This window comes from Pezoporus occidentalis, unplaced genomic scaffold, assembly GCF_034315485.1.
Source record: "Pezoporus occidentalis ecotype Australia unplaced genomic scaffold, CSIRO_AGI_Poc_V1 ctg287, whole genome shotgun sequence".
Taxonomy (NCBI): Eukaryota; Metazoa; Chordata; class Aves; order Psittaciformes; family Psittacidae; genus Pezoporus; species Pezoporus occidentalis.
Genome location: NW_026914796.1, coordinates 255,669 through 270,977, shown reverse-complemented (window position 1 = coordinate 270,977; position 15,309 = coordinate 255,669). Strand labels below are relative to the sequence as shown.

Here is a 15,309-nt window from a genome sequence, read left to right as displayed (position 1 = left end):
CATATGAATGCAAACTTCATATGAAGTACCATATCATTTAGGTTAGTTTGTCTGTGCCTGTTCTCCCCAGCCCATCTTTTTTTTTTTTTTTTTTGTGCATTTGACTTGATTACTGGACTGTTAAAACTGGAATACATCTATGCTAAAGCTCCTTGTATAGAAAAGGATATAACCGAATTCCATAATAGACAGTCATTCAGTTTCCAAGAGACATAAAAGCAAATAGTACAGTCACCTTCATATCATTATTATGATAATAGATTTCCCTTTTACAGAAAAAAAAAATCATTTTAAATGTAGGTTTCCTTCTACTGACTTCAATGGGAATGTTACCAGGAGGAGCAAAACATGGTAAGATAAACATCATCTGTAGCTGTTAATTTAAGCCTACTTGTACATTTTGGAATATGAGCTGATGGATAGAGTTTCAGGCTTGAAGACACATCCCAGCTGAGTCAGTCTACACTGGCCACAGAGTTCCACCTGCCACTGAAATACTGTGTAGGGGCCACTACTACAGACAGAGAATTAGACTTGCTGAACAAGGATGGTAAATCTCATTGACACACAGATTTAGCCTCCAATGCCAGTAAGTCATTCCATTAATACAGCACTTATACGGCAATCACAGTGCAGCTTGCTTTGTCTTAATGCATGATCAGAAAATGTGAAAAATCATAATACCCTTATCATAATCCTCATTTTTTCTTTGCAGAAAAGAAAAGAACTGGATTGTTTGAACAAATTACCAGAACTCATGGAACGATCATTGGCATCACATCAGGAATAGTTTTAGTACTTCTCATCATTTCAATTCTAGTACAAGTAAAGCAGCCTCGCAAAAAGGTTATGGCTTGCAAGACTGCATTCAATAAAACTGGCTTCCAGGAAGTATTTGATCCTCCACATTATGAACTGTTTTCACTACGGGACAAAGACATTTCAGCAGATCTGGCAGATTTATCAGAGGAACTTGAAAACTACCAGAAAATGAGACGCCCTTCAACAGCTTCCAGATGCATTCACGACCATCACTGTGGCTCCCAGGCCTCTAATACAAAACAAAGCAGGACAAACCTCAGCTCCGTGGAGCTTCCCTTCCGCAATGACTTTGTGCAGCCTCAGCCAATGAAAACATTTAACAGCACATTCAAGAAAAGTAGTTACACTTTCAAACAAGTGCATGACTGCCCTGAGCAAGTCATAGAAGACAGGGTGATGGAGGAGATTCCATGTGAAATTTATGTTCGAGGAAGAGAAGATGCAGCACAAGGTTCATTATCTATTGATTTTTGATTTCCTAGTGAAGGTGGTGTCAGTGTCTACAAGATGCTTGTGTACAATGACAGTATATATTAAAAGTGTATTATATGCAGCGTGTGAGATACACATGCTTTTAGCTTATTATATTTCATTTTAAATAAGTCTGCATAAGTAATTCTTTCTGAGAAATGGTGGATTTCCCCCCGTCTTCCCAAGATACTTATCTAGTGGAGGAGTAAGACAGACTTTGCATGGAAATTATAAATAAAGGATATTGGAAGAAAAAACCCAGCAGTTACTAATCACTGAAGACTGAAAAAAATGATTACTATTCTCTTCCTTATCTAATTTTCTCTTCTTTAGGCGTCTGCTTTTCAAGACAATTTTAATATCTCAGTTACATAAATAAAAGTAAAGTGCACCACATGTATGTCAACATAGGTGTCTTACTGTATTTGTCAAATTGAAAGTCGTGTTAAGTGCCAGTTAAGAATCAAGAATAGTGTTACAGCCATGTTTCATCTTGCCTACTATTTATATTGCCTTTAATTGTTAGTTCCTCACTCTGCTTTGTGAGAAGTAAGTGGAAAGGATTACTGCCTTTTAAAATACTGAGTCACATGAATTTTAATATATTTGAACATATGTAATTTTGCAGCTTGTGGTTTAAACGCAAGTTAAGTACTCATGTTAGTCTAGATGCAGACTTTCACAACAGTATTTTTTCAAGAAGGTTTGGGATTTTAAAATATTCTGCCATGTATTACAGATCCATATGGCTCACTGATTTCACAGCTCTGTAGTTAGAAAACAATTTTGTTCCTGCCTTTTCCAAGTACTGTCATAAATAGGCTGTACTGTACATTTGTTCCTTAAATAGCTTTTTCCTCCATATTGCAGCAAATCTTCCCTACTGAAATCAGTGGTAATACTTTTAGCTCATGTCCTACTTGCCTGAAGAGAACTGCTCTGAGGTCTGTGTGACTACCAGGTACATGAAGATACTGGAGATAGAGAAATCACAAAGCAACTCTTAATTTACCCTTGGATCATTTGTTACACCCCTTGATTCCACTCGCAAAATTGCACATTTCATACCTTTTTTAATAGTGGTTTGGACCTAATTTTAGAATTTTTACAATATAAAAAACTTTTAAAAATAAAATAATTCTCATTGTGTTTTTAAACTTTTTATACAGTTTGATACTGTACAGACTATCTATTGAAACAAAATCTAACAGCTGTACAGCAGACTTGTTTCAGTGTCCCTGTTTGCAGCTCAAAGTAACATGCAGTGCCTGCTGTGTACATTGCAGTTTGCCAAGAATACTTAATATGGCTTCTACATTAGCCTACATTTTAGTCCCTGGCTTGTTTAGGCTTATTCTGGTATTTCGTTTTTAGGAAACCTTTCACTGAAGGTGACCAACCAGCGTGTACTGTGCATATCCTTTATTTACAAATGTATGTAAAGCCATAATGCTTGCTGTGCTATTGTACAAAAAAAAAAAAAAACAAACAAGAAAAAAAACACAAAACTTTAATATATAACCCTAGTAACTGAAAAATCTTTTCTTTAAAATAAAAAATTAACAACAGCTGTAATCACAGATTTCCATAAGAATGATTTTTTAAATGTATTTGCAAATGCTTAGAATGCAAGAAATGAAAGGGGGAAAAAAGAAAAAAAAAAGAGGATTGAGGGAAATTGCGTACCTCCAACTCTTCCCAATTTAAAAATTAACCCAGTCAGATGTCTAGAAAAATTTAATTTGAAGCTCAAATATCAGACCCATAAGGCTGTATCCTGGTGTCAGGTTTTGTGCTGGTCCCAGAGTGTATGTTAATTTGAGAGAATGAAAATGGGCATTATTTTTAGATGCACTTCATGCAGATGTGTTAAAAAATCTACCTGAGTTGACAATTTTTGAGTATGTAGTTAAAACATTTCTTGATAGATTTAGTTTAATTCTCATTGATTTCAGTAATAAATATTTCACCACAAGTTATATGGTACAGAATGTTATTTGTGACAGTCTGTTAATTCCGGATTCTTTCTACAAGAATACGCAGTTTTACATGGGTCATTTTTATCCATATAACTCTTGTAACTGCTAGGTGTGCCTGATTAAGTTTTCTTTGAGGTATATTTGTTCATGTGATAAAAATAATGTGATCCCTATTCTTTCCTAAGTTATGTTGTCTTTGAGCAGTATACTGTAACAATAAAATAAATAGCAAGCCTGCAAAGCCCAATTTCATGGCGAAAAGGGGGAAAGTTCTATTGAAGAAGTTCCCAAATGGCCCGAATAATGTTTCAGTCTCTGTTGTAACTTTTTGATTACATGGTCAGAACACGGCTGCTTTCGGCAGTTTTTATACCCCAGAGAATAGAGGTGAGCTTACGTAGCCAGTCATGTATTCTGTGCAGAACTTTTTCCAGTGTCCAGAAGCCCAGCTCTACAAGCTTCTCTTTCCCCACTTCCTTGCTGTGTAATAAGGGTTTTTTGGTCTTTAGGATAAATAAAGACCAGATACTCCTGCCTAGTTAACACCTGGTCCCTAGACAGACATGGACCAAGAAAAGGCAAACAGCATTAGTTACTTTTTGATATTTATAATCCATTTGTCTTAGTAGTTTAGACATCAGGCTATGGAACATGAAGAAGATTTGTTGTGGATGAAAGTTGTAGAAATAAACCTACAGCCAAGACAAAAAAAAAGCAACTAAGAACCATGGTACTTGGGAGTTCTGTCAGGATAGGTCTGAATTTACAGACATGACATTAGCAGTACAGGAAATTCAGACTTGTAAGTGACTCCAAAATGTTTCATAGAATCGTAGAATAGTTAGGGTTCGAAAGGACCTTAAAATCATCTACTTCCAACATCCCTGCCATGGGCAGGGACACCTCACACTAAACCATGTCACCCAAGGCTCTGTCCAACCTAGCCTTGAACACTGCCAACAATGGAGCATTTACTACTTCTTTGGGCAACCTGTGCAAGTGTCTCACCACCCTCACAGTAAAGAACTTCTTTATATCTAACCTGAACTTCCGCTGTTTAAGCTTAAACCCATTCCTTGTCCTATCACTAAAGTCCCTAATGAAACATCATAGAATCATAGAATCCTCACCAGCATCCTTGTAGGTCCCTTCAGACACTCAAAGGCTGCTATGAAGTCTCCAGGCTGAACAGACCCAGCTTTCTCAGCCTGTATTCATGTGCTCCAGGCCCCACATCATCCTTGAGACCCAGCTCTGGACTTGCTCCAACAGTTCCATGTCCTTATGTTGAGGACACCAGAACTGTACACAATGCTCCAAGTGGGGTCTCACAAGAGTAGAGGGGCAGGATAACCTACTTTGACCTGCTGGTCATGCTGCTTTTGATGTAGCCCAGCACACAGTTTCTGAGCTGAAAGCGTGCACTGAATCTTGCTCATGTTAAGTTTCTCATCAACCAACATCCCCAACTCCCTTTCTGCAGGGCTGCCCTGGATCAGTTCTCCATCCATCCTTTAGCTGTGCCTGGGATTACCCCAACCCAGGTGCAGGACCTTGCACTTGGCATGGTTGAATTTCATCAGCCCACCGCACAAGCGTGTCAAGGTCCCTCTGAATGCCATTCCTTCCCTCCAGCGTATCAACCGAACCACATAGCTCGGTGTCATCAGCAAACTTGCTGAGAGCGCACTCAATCCCACTGTCCATGTTAGTGACAAAGATACTGAGCAAGACCTGTCCCAACACCGATCCCTGAGGGACACCACTTGTTACTGGTCTCCAGCTGGACACTGAGCCATTGACCACAACTCTTTGCGTGCGGCCATCCAGCCAGTTCTTTATCCACCGAGAGGTCCATCCATCAAATTGATGTCTCTCCAATTTAGAGACAAGGATGTTGTGTGGGACAGTGTTTAATGCTTTACACAAGTCCAGATAGATGACATTAACTGCTCTACCCCTGTCCATCAGTTCTGTAGCCCCATCATAGAAAGCCATCAAATTGGTCAGGCAGGATTTCCCCTTCGTGAAGCCATGCTGGCTGTCACCAAGCACCTTGTTGATTTTCATGTGCCTTAGCATGCCATCCAGGAGAATCTGCTCCAAGATTTTGCCAGGCACAGAGATGAGACTGACTGATCTGTAATCCCCCGGGTCATCCATTTTCCCTTTCTTGAAAATGGGGGTTATATTTCCCTTTTTCCAGTTGTTGGGAACTTCACCTGACTGCCATGATTTTTCAAATACGATGGCCAGCGGCTTCGCAACTTCATTTGCCAGCTCCTTCAGGACCCGCGGATGGATCTCATCAGGACCCATGGACTTGTGCACGTTCAGATTTTAAGATGGTCTCGAACCAGTTTCTCTCCTACAGTAGGCGCAAGGTCTTCATTCTCACAGTGCTTGCATCTGCCTCCCAAGACTTGGGTGGTTTGGTCAGAGCCTTAGCCAGTGAAGACCAAGGCAAAGAAGTCATTCAGAAGCTCAGCCTGCTCCAAATCCTGCGTAGCCAGTTCTCCTGAGAGCTTCCTGAGGGGACCTACATTCTCCCTAGTCTGTTTTTATTTGCTATGTACCTGTAGAATCCCTTCCTGTTATGCTTAATACGCCTAGTTTAATTCCAACTGGGCCTTAGCTTTCCTAACCTGGTCCCTAGCTTCCCAGACAACATCCCTGTACTCTTCCCAGGCTGCCTGTCCTTGCTTCCACTTATTATAAGCCTCTTTTTTTCATTTGAATTTTCCTTAGGAGCTCCTTATCCATCCAAGGAGGTCTCCTGGCCCTCCTGCTGCACTTCTAGTTGGAACACAACACTCCTAAGGTTGTAGCAGGTGATCCTTGAATATCAACCAACAGTCTTGGCTCCCCGTGCCCTCTAGAGCTATATCCCATGGAAGCTTACTAAGCAGGTTCCTGAAGAGGCCAAAGTCTGCTCTCTTGAAGTCCAGGGCAGTGAGCTTGCTGCACGCTCTTCTCACTGTCCTGAGGATCTCAAATTCGACCATCTTGTGAACGCTGCATCCAAGGCTGCCCTGGAGCGCCACATTTCCAACAAGCCCTTCCCTGTTGGTGAGCACGAGGTCAAGCATGGCACCTCTCATTGTTGGCTCCTCTATTACTTGCAGAAGGAAGTTGTCTTCCACACAATCGAGGAACATCCTGGATTGCTTGTGCCGGGCCGTATTGTCCTTCCAACAGATGTCAGGGTGGTTGAAGTCCCCCATGAGAACAAGGGCCTGTGAGGATGAGGCTTTTTCTATCTGACTATAGAGTGCTTCATCCACAGGTTCTCCTTCATCAGGCAGTCTGTAACAGATCCCCACAGTAATGTCTCCCATAGCTATATTCCCTTTAACCCTGCCCCACAAACTGTCTGTGGACTGCTCCCCTTTCCCTAGACAGAGTTCCATACTCTCCAGCCCATCCCTAACATAAAGGCCAACCCCCCATCCCCGCCTGCCAGGGCTGTCTTTTCTAAAAAGCCTGTAACCTTCCATTCCAACACTCCAGTCATAGGAGCCATCCCACCATGTTTCTGCGATGCCTATTATATCATCCTTGATATTATATGATTCTTGAATATCAATCTGCAGTCTTGGGAGGCCCTGCCTTCTAGGGAACCTTATTGAACAGGTTCCTGAAAAGGCCAAAGTCTGCTCTGTTGAAATCCAGGGCAGTGAGCTTGCTGCATGCCCTTCTTACTGCCCTGAGGATCCCAAACTCGACCATCTCATGATCGCTGCTGCCAAGGCTGCCTTAGAGTGTCACATTTCCCACCAGCCCCTTTCTCTTGGTAAGCACGAGGTCATTGGTAACAGAAACACTAATTTATACTTAACATGCATGAAAGTGTCTTGTTATGAAAAGAGCTGTCACTGACTCACAAGAAAAGCTGCTTGTCTTGTGAACACAGAAGTTTTGAAGTCATTCAAATACACTTTGTTCTGTTTTGCACTTCGTACAAAGAATTCTTGGCATTAGTAGCAAGTCTTCTAAATGAGAAAAAAGGATTGCCCTATTTTCAAATGAATTTAGTAATTAAAAAAGGTTATAAAACAATGATCATAATGACATTTAATTTTCCAAACTATATAAGTATAATCCTTTATCAAAAGGCTACCAACAGCAAAATATTTTTTAAAAAATCCTAGCATCTATACCTGACAAAATAAGTCACTGCTTGAAACAGAACAACTAAATTCATATGGATATACTGAAACATATCTACAGTTGGATGTTCCTGTATGGTCGATCTCTATATCTTTTCACAGCAAAACTCAATCAAATCTGTCTATTTTTACATGTCCTTACTTCAGTGTTTATGTTGAGCCCTATGATTACTCAGAAGGTCTGTAGATTGTTCACCAAAACAAAATTTCAAATCGACAAAAGCCTGACGATGTTGATTTTACATTTTTTTGAGCTCACACAGTTAGAACTGAATATTATTTATAATGAGGGAAAGGATTTTAAAAATCTTGTGTTTTTTTTAGTTGATTCATGCCTTGAAAATGAGTATTTCTATCATCTATCTCAATCTAACAATATAAAAGCTACTACCTTTAAGAATTCTGTTCCTGTAGTTTCCAATCACAATCACTGTACAGCGTAAATCCCCGTATAAATGCACAAATAAGTTACGTGTCAATGTGCTCTAATCTGTGGTTCTGTGTCACCATGGAACTCCAAGTTTATTTTTGCATTCAAATTCCTTTGCTACACTCCATTTTAGAGAATCAGCTTAACAAAAATCTGTTTTCCATCTGTTCAATAAATCACCAGGACATTTGTGACTTGTCAACTTATTCCCTCTTATCTAGCTATTGAAGATAGTCTACCATTTACCAGATAAAACAACTTAATTTTTATAAGCCTGTTCTTACAGAGCTAGGCTGAGCGAGAAACAAAGAAAGCGAGGTCTTTTGAAGTCTTTTCATTACTATCACTTAATTTATGTCAATAGCTGGTGAATGTGGCCAGTGTACTTAAAGGATGCACAACATACCATCTTCTCTGAACAATTGCTTCTCTCAAACACAGATTTCCTAGATGTCTTTAAACTGTTAAATCTTATTTCATAATTTGATTGTTTTATATGTAGAAATATATTATGTACATCTTATAATTAAACTCAATGTACATTATCACCTATGTAAGGGTTGCTTCTGTCATCCTTCCAGATGCATTTAGAAGCAATAATAATATCGTAGCAGTATTTGTCATTAAAATACAACATTTCAGAGCTTAAGCATTATCTTAATTTCTGAGTTTATACTGCAGCTTATTTTTCACCTGAAAAGAAACAACAAGGAAAACTCAAAGCTCACAGGATTATCTCCTGAGCCTCAACTGAATATGGCTAAACTGGAACAGAGTACATCAATGTTCTAATACTCAAGGTTTAGTATTTATGTGGAAGTAATGTAAGAATTAGAAGAGCATACGTTTTATGTGAGAGGGTTGTTTGCCCTTGGTTATCACACTGCTCATAACACTTGTCTTTAGTAATTACTACATTTGCCTGTGAATAACACAGGAATCCAGATCTAAGCTCCTTTTCAGTTCCACCGCAAAGCACATCAAATTGCACAAAAATTTTAGAAAGTTATTTGCAGAGTCAGAAGAGGAATTGAAAATTTAAAATTGTTTTAAATACAAAATGGATACAGTAAAATACTAACCACTGGACATTTCTGATATAAAGTTTAACTTGCCCGTCAACACTCTCAAATTATTCTCAAGGTAATAAAGCACTCAATTCTACCTAATCAATATGCTAGGTTCCCTCATGTCAGTAAATACCCTTAATACTCCTAATAATTTGGAAGAAGCCAGCTGTTAGTACGAAGTTGAGTGGATAGCATTCTCAGTTACTACTGATTATAATATTAAAAGATGATTCAATGATTAATGGGGGAGAACAAAGCAGGAAAATACTCTCAAAACAATTATGAGAATAAGAGATTCTTAGAAAGACAAGTTAATAAATCCCAATTGTCTTAAACACTGTAATGAATCTTCTATTTGTAAAGAACAGACAAAGTACATAAGCAGTACCAATCATTACTGGCTCTCGACTGTATGTTTAATAACCCAACAGAGCAATGGAAAACCTGAAGCAAAGCCAAATTATTTTTATTTTTCTGTAGTAATGAAAACCAAAGAGATCTAGTACAGTGAAGAAGTTTGTTTCACACTTCTCAGGGGCAAAAAGTTCTTACAGGCCATTTCATCTTGGGACATGATTACATTTTATCCTTAATAGTGAAGGGAATTCTGAAATATGCAAGAACAGTACAAAATATCTATGAAAATTTCAAGTGTGTAGTAAGCAAATAAAAAAGTAATGGATACTTAAAATAATCTTAAACATTAGGCAATATTTAGAGCTCTGCATGATTCTTAAGGTTATATTTTCCCAGATATTTCATTTATATCTGTTTTGACAAATTTGAAAAAAGAGTTTATTGTACTGCACTGTCAGAAGAGGAGCAAGGACAGACATTAACATAAGGGAAACACATTCTTCACTCAGACTAGCAGAATCTAAACATGATTTATTTTTTATTAATTGTTAGAACACACACATATTAAGTTGCTTGGGTTAACCATATTAACACCATACGATGAAATGTTCTCTAAAGTAAGCATGTGGATTTCTTGCCTACAAAGAGCTATAATAGGTAGGTTTAAATATTGCATCACTTTGTTTAAATTATGAAATACCTGGGTTTAATGCCAATTTATGAAAGTATCCAAAGCTACGTTACGTGCATTCATGGAATAGTTTACATTACAGCAAGTTGCCAGATGTTCAACATCAGGATTTACTGACAACATTTCAGCACCACCTATAATGCTACCATGGTACAGTTGGCCAATACGAATGCTCAACAACAGAAATAAAAAGCACAAGCCCAGCTCTTTTTCTGTACTCTTTCCTCCCCAGGAACACAACTAAAGGCTATGCCGAGCTGTTCTTTAGCAGCAGTACCAAACAGGGAGCTCAAGCTCACAAGCAGCCCTCAAGGCCTAGGGGAACATTAGTGAGAAATAGAAAGATCACAGAAGGTATTTCTATATTAATTTTCTTATTCCTAAGAAGTTCATGCATCATTTGAAAACAAACAGGAATACACAGAGTGATCAATGGAAAAATAAGCAATAGAATCCAGTTTCATCTGAAATGAAAATGGACATCACAACTTATTCTTACCATAGGAGTACACAGAAAGTAACAATGCCAAAACCACAAAAGATAAGGAACAGTCACTTCAGACTTTGGAATATCAAAGAAATAACACACACATACATTCCCTCCCCCAAACACAAGTGAAAAGTTTTCTTAATAAATCCTTGAAGTTGGTTACACAGCTTGTACAGGGAAAAAGAGATAATAATAACAACAATAATAAATTCCTTTAAATTCTGACTTACTCTGGAAGGAGGAATGATGCCCCAATTACACCCCTACCAAAACAGAGACATTTTTTTAGAAAATTGTTTCACTGAACAGTAGTTCACTGAATTGTTACACCAATGTACATTTGAGACTTTGAAATCAGGGGGCCAAAGCAGAACTGAATCAAGAAAAAAAGTCATGTGCTGTGGCCCCTTGACAATTGTATTAATGATTTTTCCCATCTCTGACTGTGGAAAAATAATTTATGTATCTAAATTCCTCATTCTACTAACAAGACTTCATTTAGCAAAGTTATATACCTCGCTTATTTCATTAGAATGCTCACAACTTACAGTGGTCAAAATGAGAGCAGAACATTCTTTACAGCCTGATAAGCATTCAAATGAAAAGCTTATGTTCCTCCACTAACACCAGCTAAAGCACACTGGGGGCAACATGACTAAGCAAAGAGCATCATGAAAAACTTACTTGCACTGATGTGATGTTCTAGTAATAACAGATACTAAGTCATAGCATTAATATGGGAGAAGAGTCTTATCTGTCAAGTGCATAATTAAGATACCCATTACATTAGCGGACTCAGAAATTAATTAGTAAAGGTCATTAATAAAGGTGAATTTATGTATGTGACTTTTTACAACAACTATTTCAACACTTTCAAGATTATTTTTGTCTGTAATTTTTAAGCTCACAACTATACTATGATCAAATACCAAAATCATAGTGATGTAGCATTAACTGATAGAGCATTAGCTTTTCTGTCAGGAGTCATGACTTTTTTTCCTATTTCTACCATTGTTCGCTGCATTTTCATGATTTAGTCGTTTCAGGTCAAGTGATCCAATTTGTCAATGCTACAGGAGACTTGGAAGGTTCTCCTTAGCGTTTTCAACTTTAGACTGCATTGTGCTCCTGAAACAAGACAGTATGCAGATCACTGAAAAGAAACTGCATTTTTCCTTATGGTATTTTTGTCAAAAACAAGATTGTGGCAATTTGCCAGAGCTACTTTTCCAGCACGTGGAACAAAACAACAACAAAGAGAAGGATTAAAAAACACATACAAATAACTGCTTTATTTAGACTAGATGGAAGGGAAGGAAAAACTCCACCAACACAGAGAAGTTTGACAGTTACCAAATAGCTAACCATTTTCCACTTAAAATGTATGACTACTGCCTGCTGTCTCTGATCAAAGTGCAATCACTGCTCTCATCTGTGCTGAAAAAAAAAAAAAAAAAAGAAGAAAATTGTAATTGTTTTGTGGCATGTAAGCAACAAAGAGGAGAAAAAAAAAATATCTTACCACAATGTCTCTTTCATGATGCAAGGCATGATGCTTTTAACAAGTCTCTATTACAGGTAGAAAACAGTTAGTTTAAAGAAACAAAAAGACAAATCAGTGGGGAAAGTAACAGAATATCTCCTTCAAATTAGATTTAAAACTGTCCAAAGTGAACAACCAAACAGCAAGGCAGTAAAGATAACTTTCTGCCAGAATATTAAGGTGTCTGAGGACATTAGCAGGGTCCTGCTAATGCTATGTAGCTCTTTCTAAGTTCTCTCTACTTTTTCTTCTATCCAGATTCTGAAATATGATATTTCGGGATATATTTAGTAACTTATGTTTAGATTAAAAAAAAAAAAAAAAGGAAATAACTATCCATGCAAAACTGCAAATACATCTAATACATTTTGACACCCAGAGGGACCTTGATAGCCTTGTGGGGTGAGCTGATGCCAACCTCATGAAGTTTAACCATGCCAAGTACAAGGTCCTACACCTGGGTCGGAGCAATCCCAGGCACAGCTACAGGTTGGGCAGAGAAGAGGTTCAGAGCAGCCCTGTGGAGAAGGACTTGGGGGTGTTGGTTGATGAGAAAATGAACATGAGCAGCTTCAGTATGCGCTTGCAGCCCAGAAAGCCAATCGCATCCTCAGCTGCATCAAAAGCAGCGTGACCAGCAGGTTGAAGGAGGTGATCCTGCTCCTCTATTCTGCTCTCGTGAGACCTCACTTGGAGCATTGTCTACAGTTCTGGTGTCCTCAACATAAAAAGGACATGGAACTGTTGGGACAAGTCCAGAGGAGGGCCACAAGGATGATCAGGAGACTGGAGCACCTCCCGTATGAAGAGAGGCTGAGAAAGTTGGGGCTGTTCAGCCTGGAGAAGAGAAAGCTGTGTGGAGACCTCACAGAAGCCTTTGAGTGTCTGAAGGGGCCTACAAGGATGCTGGGGAAGGATGCTTCATTAGGGAATGTAGTGATAGGACAAGGGGTAATGGGTTAAAACTTAAACAGGGGAAGTTCAGGTTCGATGTAAGGAAGAAGCTCTTTACTGTGAGGTTGGTGAGGCACTGGAATGGGTTGCCCAGGGAAGTTGAGAATGCTCTGTCCCTGGCGTTGTTTAAGGCCAGGTTGGGCAGAGACTTGGGTGGCATGGTTTAGTGTGAGGGGTCCCTGCCCATGGCAGGGGGGTTGGAACTAGATGATCTTAATTTCCTTTCAAACCCTAGCTATTCTATGATTCTATGATTCTATGATTAGTGTTAGATCTTTTCAAGTTGTTTGAAACCAGAATAACTGGCATTGTTATTGTTATAGGAATGATGCTGAAAGTAGCTTTTTGTCAGCATATGAACAGGTGATGTTAATTATTCAGGTCATGTTTTTCTAGAGTAAATATTTGTAAGCAAATTACTGTTTGCACTGCCATTTCCTAGCCAAGAGTACACTCGTGTAATCTGGTTATGTCACATTCCTCCCCCTTCTAATGGGGATGATATTAGAAATACCAAAGAAAAAAATAATCACAAGGCATATGAAACTATTTGGACCCAGAAAGGAGAAGAACAGTAACGAGAAAAACCTGTTGTAAAGCAGAGGCAGCTAATAAAGCCAGGTGAATTGTGTTTCCTTTGTCTTTCAGAAGCAAAAAAAAAAGCCAAAACCCACCAAAACCAGCAAAAAGTTGGGGAAAAAGAACAAACATCTTGTCTACAGCATCATCGAAAACTCCAGGCTTTGTAGTAACTTTGAATTTTTATTCAATTTAAATAATAGAATTCCATAAAGGTTGGAATGGTCACAGAGAATGCCAGCAAGGGTTAGTTACTATAGTTGATATTAAATTGAAGAATCTCATTTTTCTATCTTAAATCCGTTCAGCTGCTGCGTTGGTTTTGTTCTTATGCTCAGATCCAGCTCATCTATGGTCAAAGTAAATATCACATGGGAACACTGCACAAATTTGGGTGGTTAGTAAATGTATGTAACATACTACACTGGGAACTCATTACAAAATTTTAACTGGGATCTTTCCTATGCATATCTTGCTCCCTTCTCTCACACCTGACTATGGATGAGGATAACGTCTACAAAAGCATTTACTTTGGAGTGAAATATTTCATTACAATTGATTGATAGTATCTATCAGCAGACAGCCACATGCCAGTGCTTTCACTCAGGATAGTCACGCTGAGGCAGCACTTGACACAGGGCTGTTCCACAGGTGTATGGCAGCTGACTAAGAAACCTGTGAAACACAAGGTTGCCTCCAGGTACCACTGGTTTGGTACTGTTACATTATAAGGCAGGAAATGCCTGCCTATATCTAATGCCCAGTCATCTCCTCAGTTGAAAGTAAAAGAAGCAGTTTCAGAAAGAAAGTAATTTATAGGTTACAGTACTAAACAAAACATATAGTCCATTCCCTGGAGAAACAAAGCCTGTAACACTTCAAGAAAAAAGCATCACAGTAATGGATTATTTAAAGGCTCTAAAAAGAGCTTGCTTTGAGGGGAACTAAGCAGAAAATTAGAGAAAATGAAAACAAAGACTTCATTTATACCTGTGGCTATGAAAACAGATTAAAAAAAAAAAAGGGAGATGAAAGGCTGCAAGTTCCACTGTTGCATGTCCTGAGCCACAATGGGCTCAAAAGGCCAGACACATATTTTTGCGCTCACAGGGAAAGAGAGGGCTAGAATAGAAATCCTGAACTCTAGAGATGATACCTATCCTTTCAAAACATGGCTCAAGAAAAGCTTGGAATTCGGGTTTTTTATGTAAGCAAATATCAAAAGAACAGATAAACAAACTAAATATATAATAGGTTTTAAACTGGTTTAGTATTGTAAAAATTTGTGGATTTTATTTTTTAACAGCAATCTAAGAAGCATATAAAATCTAGTACAAATAATCCTCTAACAATTCTGGTGACATAAATACAAGACAAATTCAAATACAAGACAGTATAATAATTATTGTCTCAATCACTTTTGGTAATTAAATGTCTATAGCAGTTCTTAATTCAAGATACCAACTGTTTGACAAAGATAAGATATATTACAATTTAGCTGCACAGTTAAGCAAGTCTACTGTCTTTGATGAATCTACTCACACAAGTAACAACTGTGTAAAAGAAGTATATTTTTTATAATAAATGAAATACTTATTTTCAGGTGCTCATAAAATAACTGCTTGTTCTAACCAAAGAGCAGAGAGAGCTCTAGGCATGTACAAAGAAGGTGGCCTAACTCAGAGGCTGTTGGAGGCAGCAAACTCACAACAGTGCTGCCATCTGCTATAACTGGGTGGTTAACTCTACGCAGA

General features: G+C 38.4%; 1 protein-coding gene across 4 annotated transcripts in view; it reads left to right on the top strand.

Moving 5' to 3' along the window:
• Window positions 1-3,268, top strand: part of NETO2 (neuropilin and tolloid like 2) — a 31,215-nt gene extending 27,947 nt beyond the window's left edge. For 3 of the 4 annotated variants that reach the window (XM_062626030.1, XM_062626028.1, XM_062626026.1), the window contains one exon: window positions 716-1,699. In XM_062626030.1, coding sequence (XP_062482014.1) covers window positions 716-1,296 — 581 coding nt within the window. In that variant the 3' untranslated portion in view covers window positions 1,297-1,699. Of the gene's footprint in view, window positions 1-715 lie in introns of all 4 variants that reach the window. The other variant, XM_062626027.1, reaches the window with a different exon arrangement.
• Window positions 3,269-15,309: the final 12,041 nt, after the last annotated feature.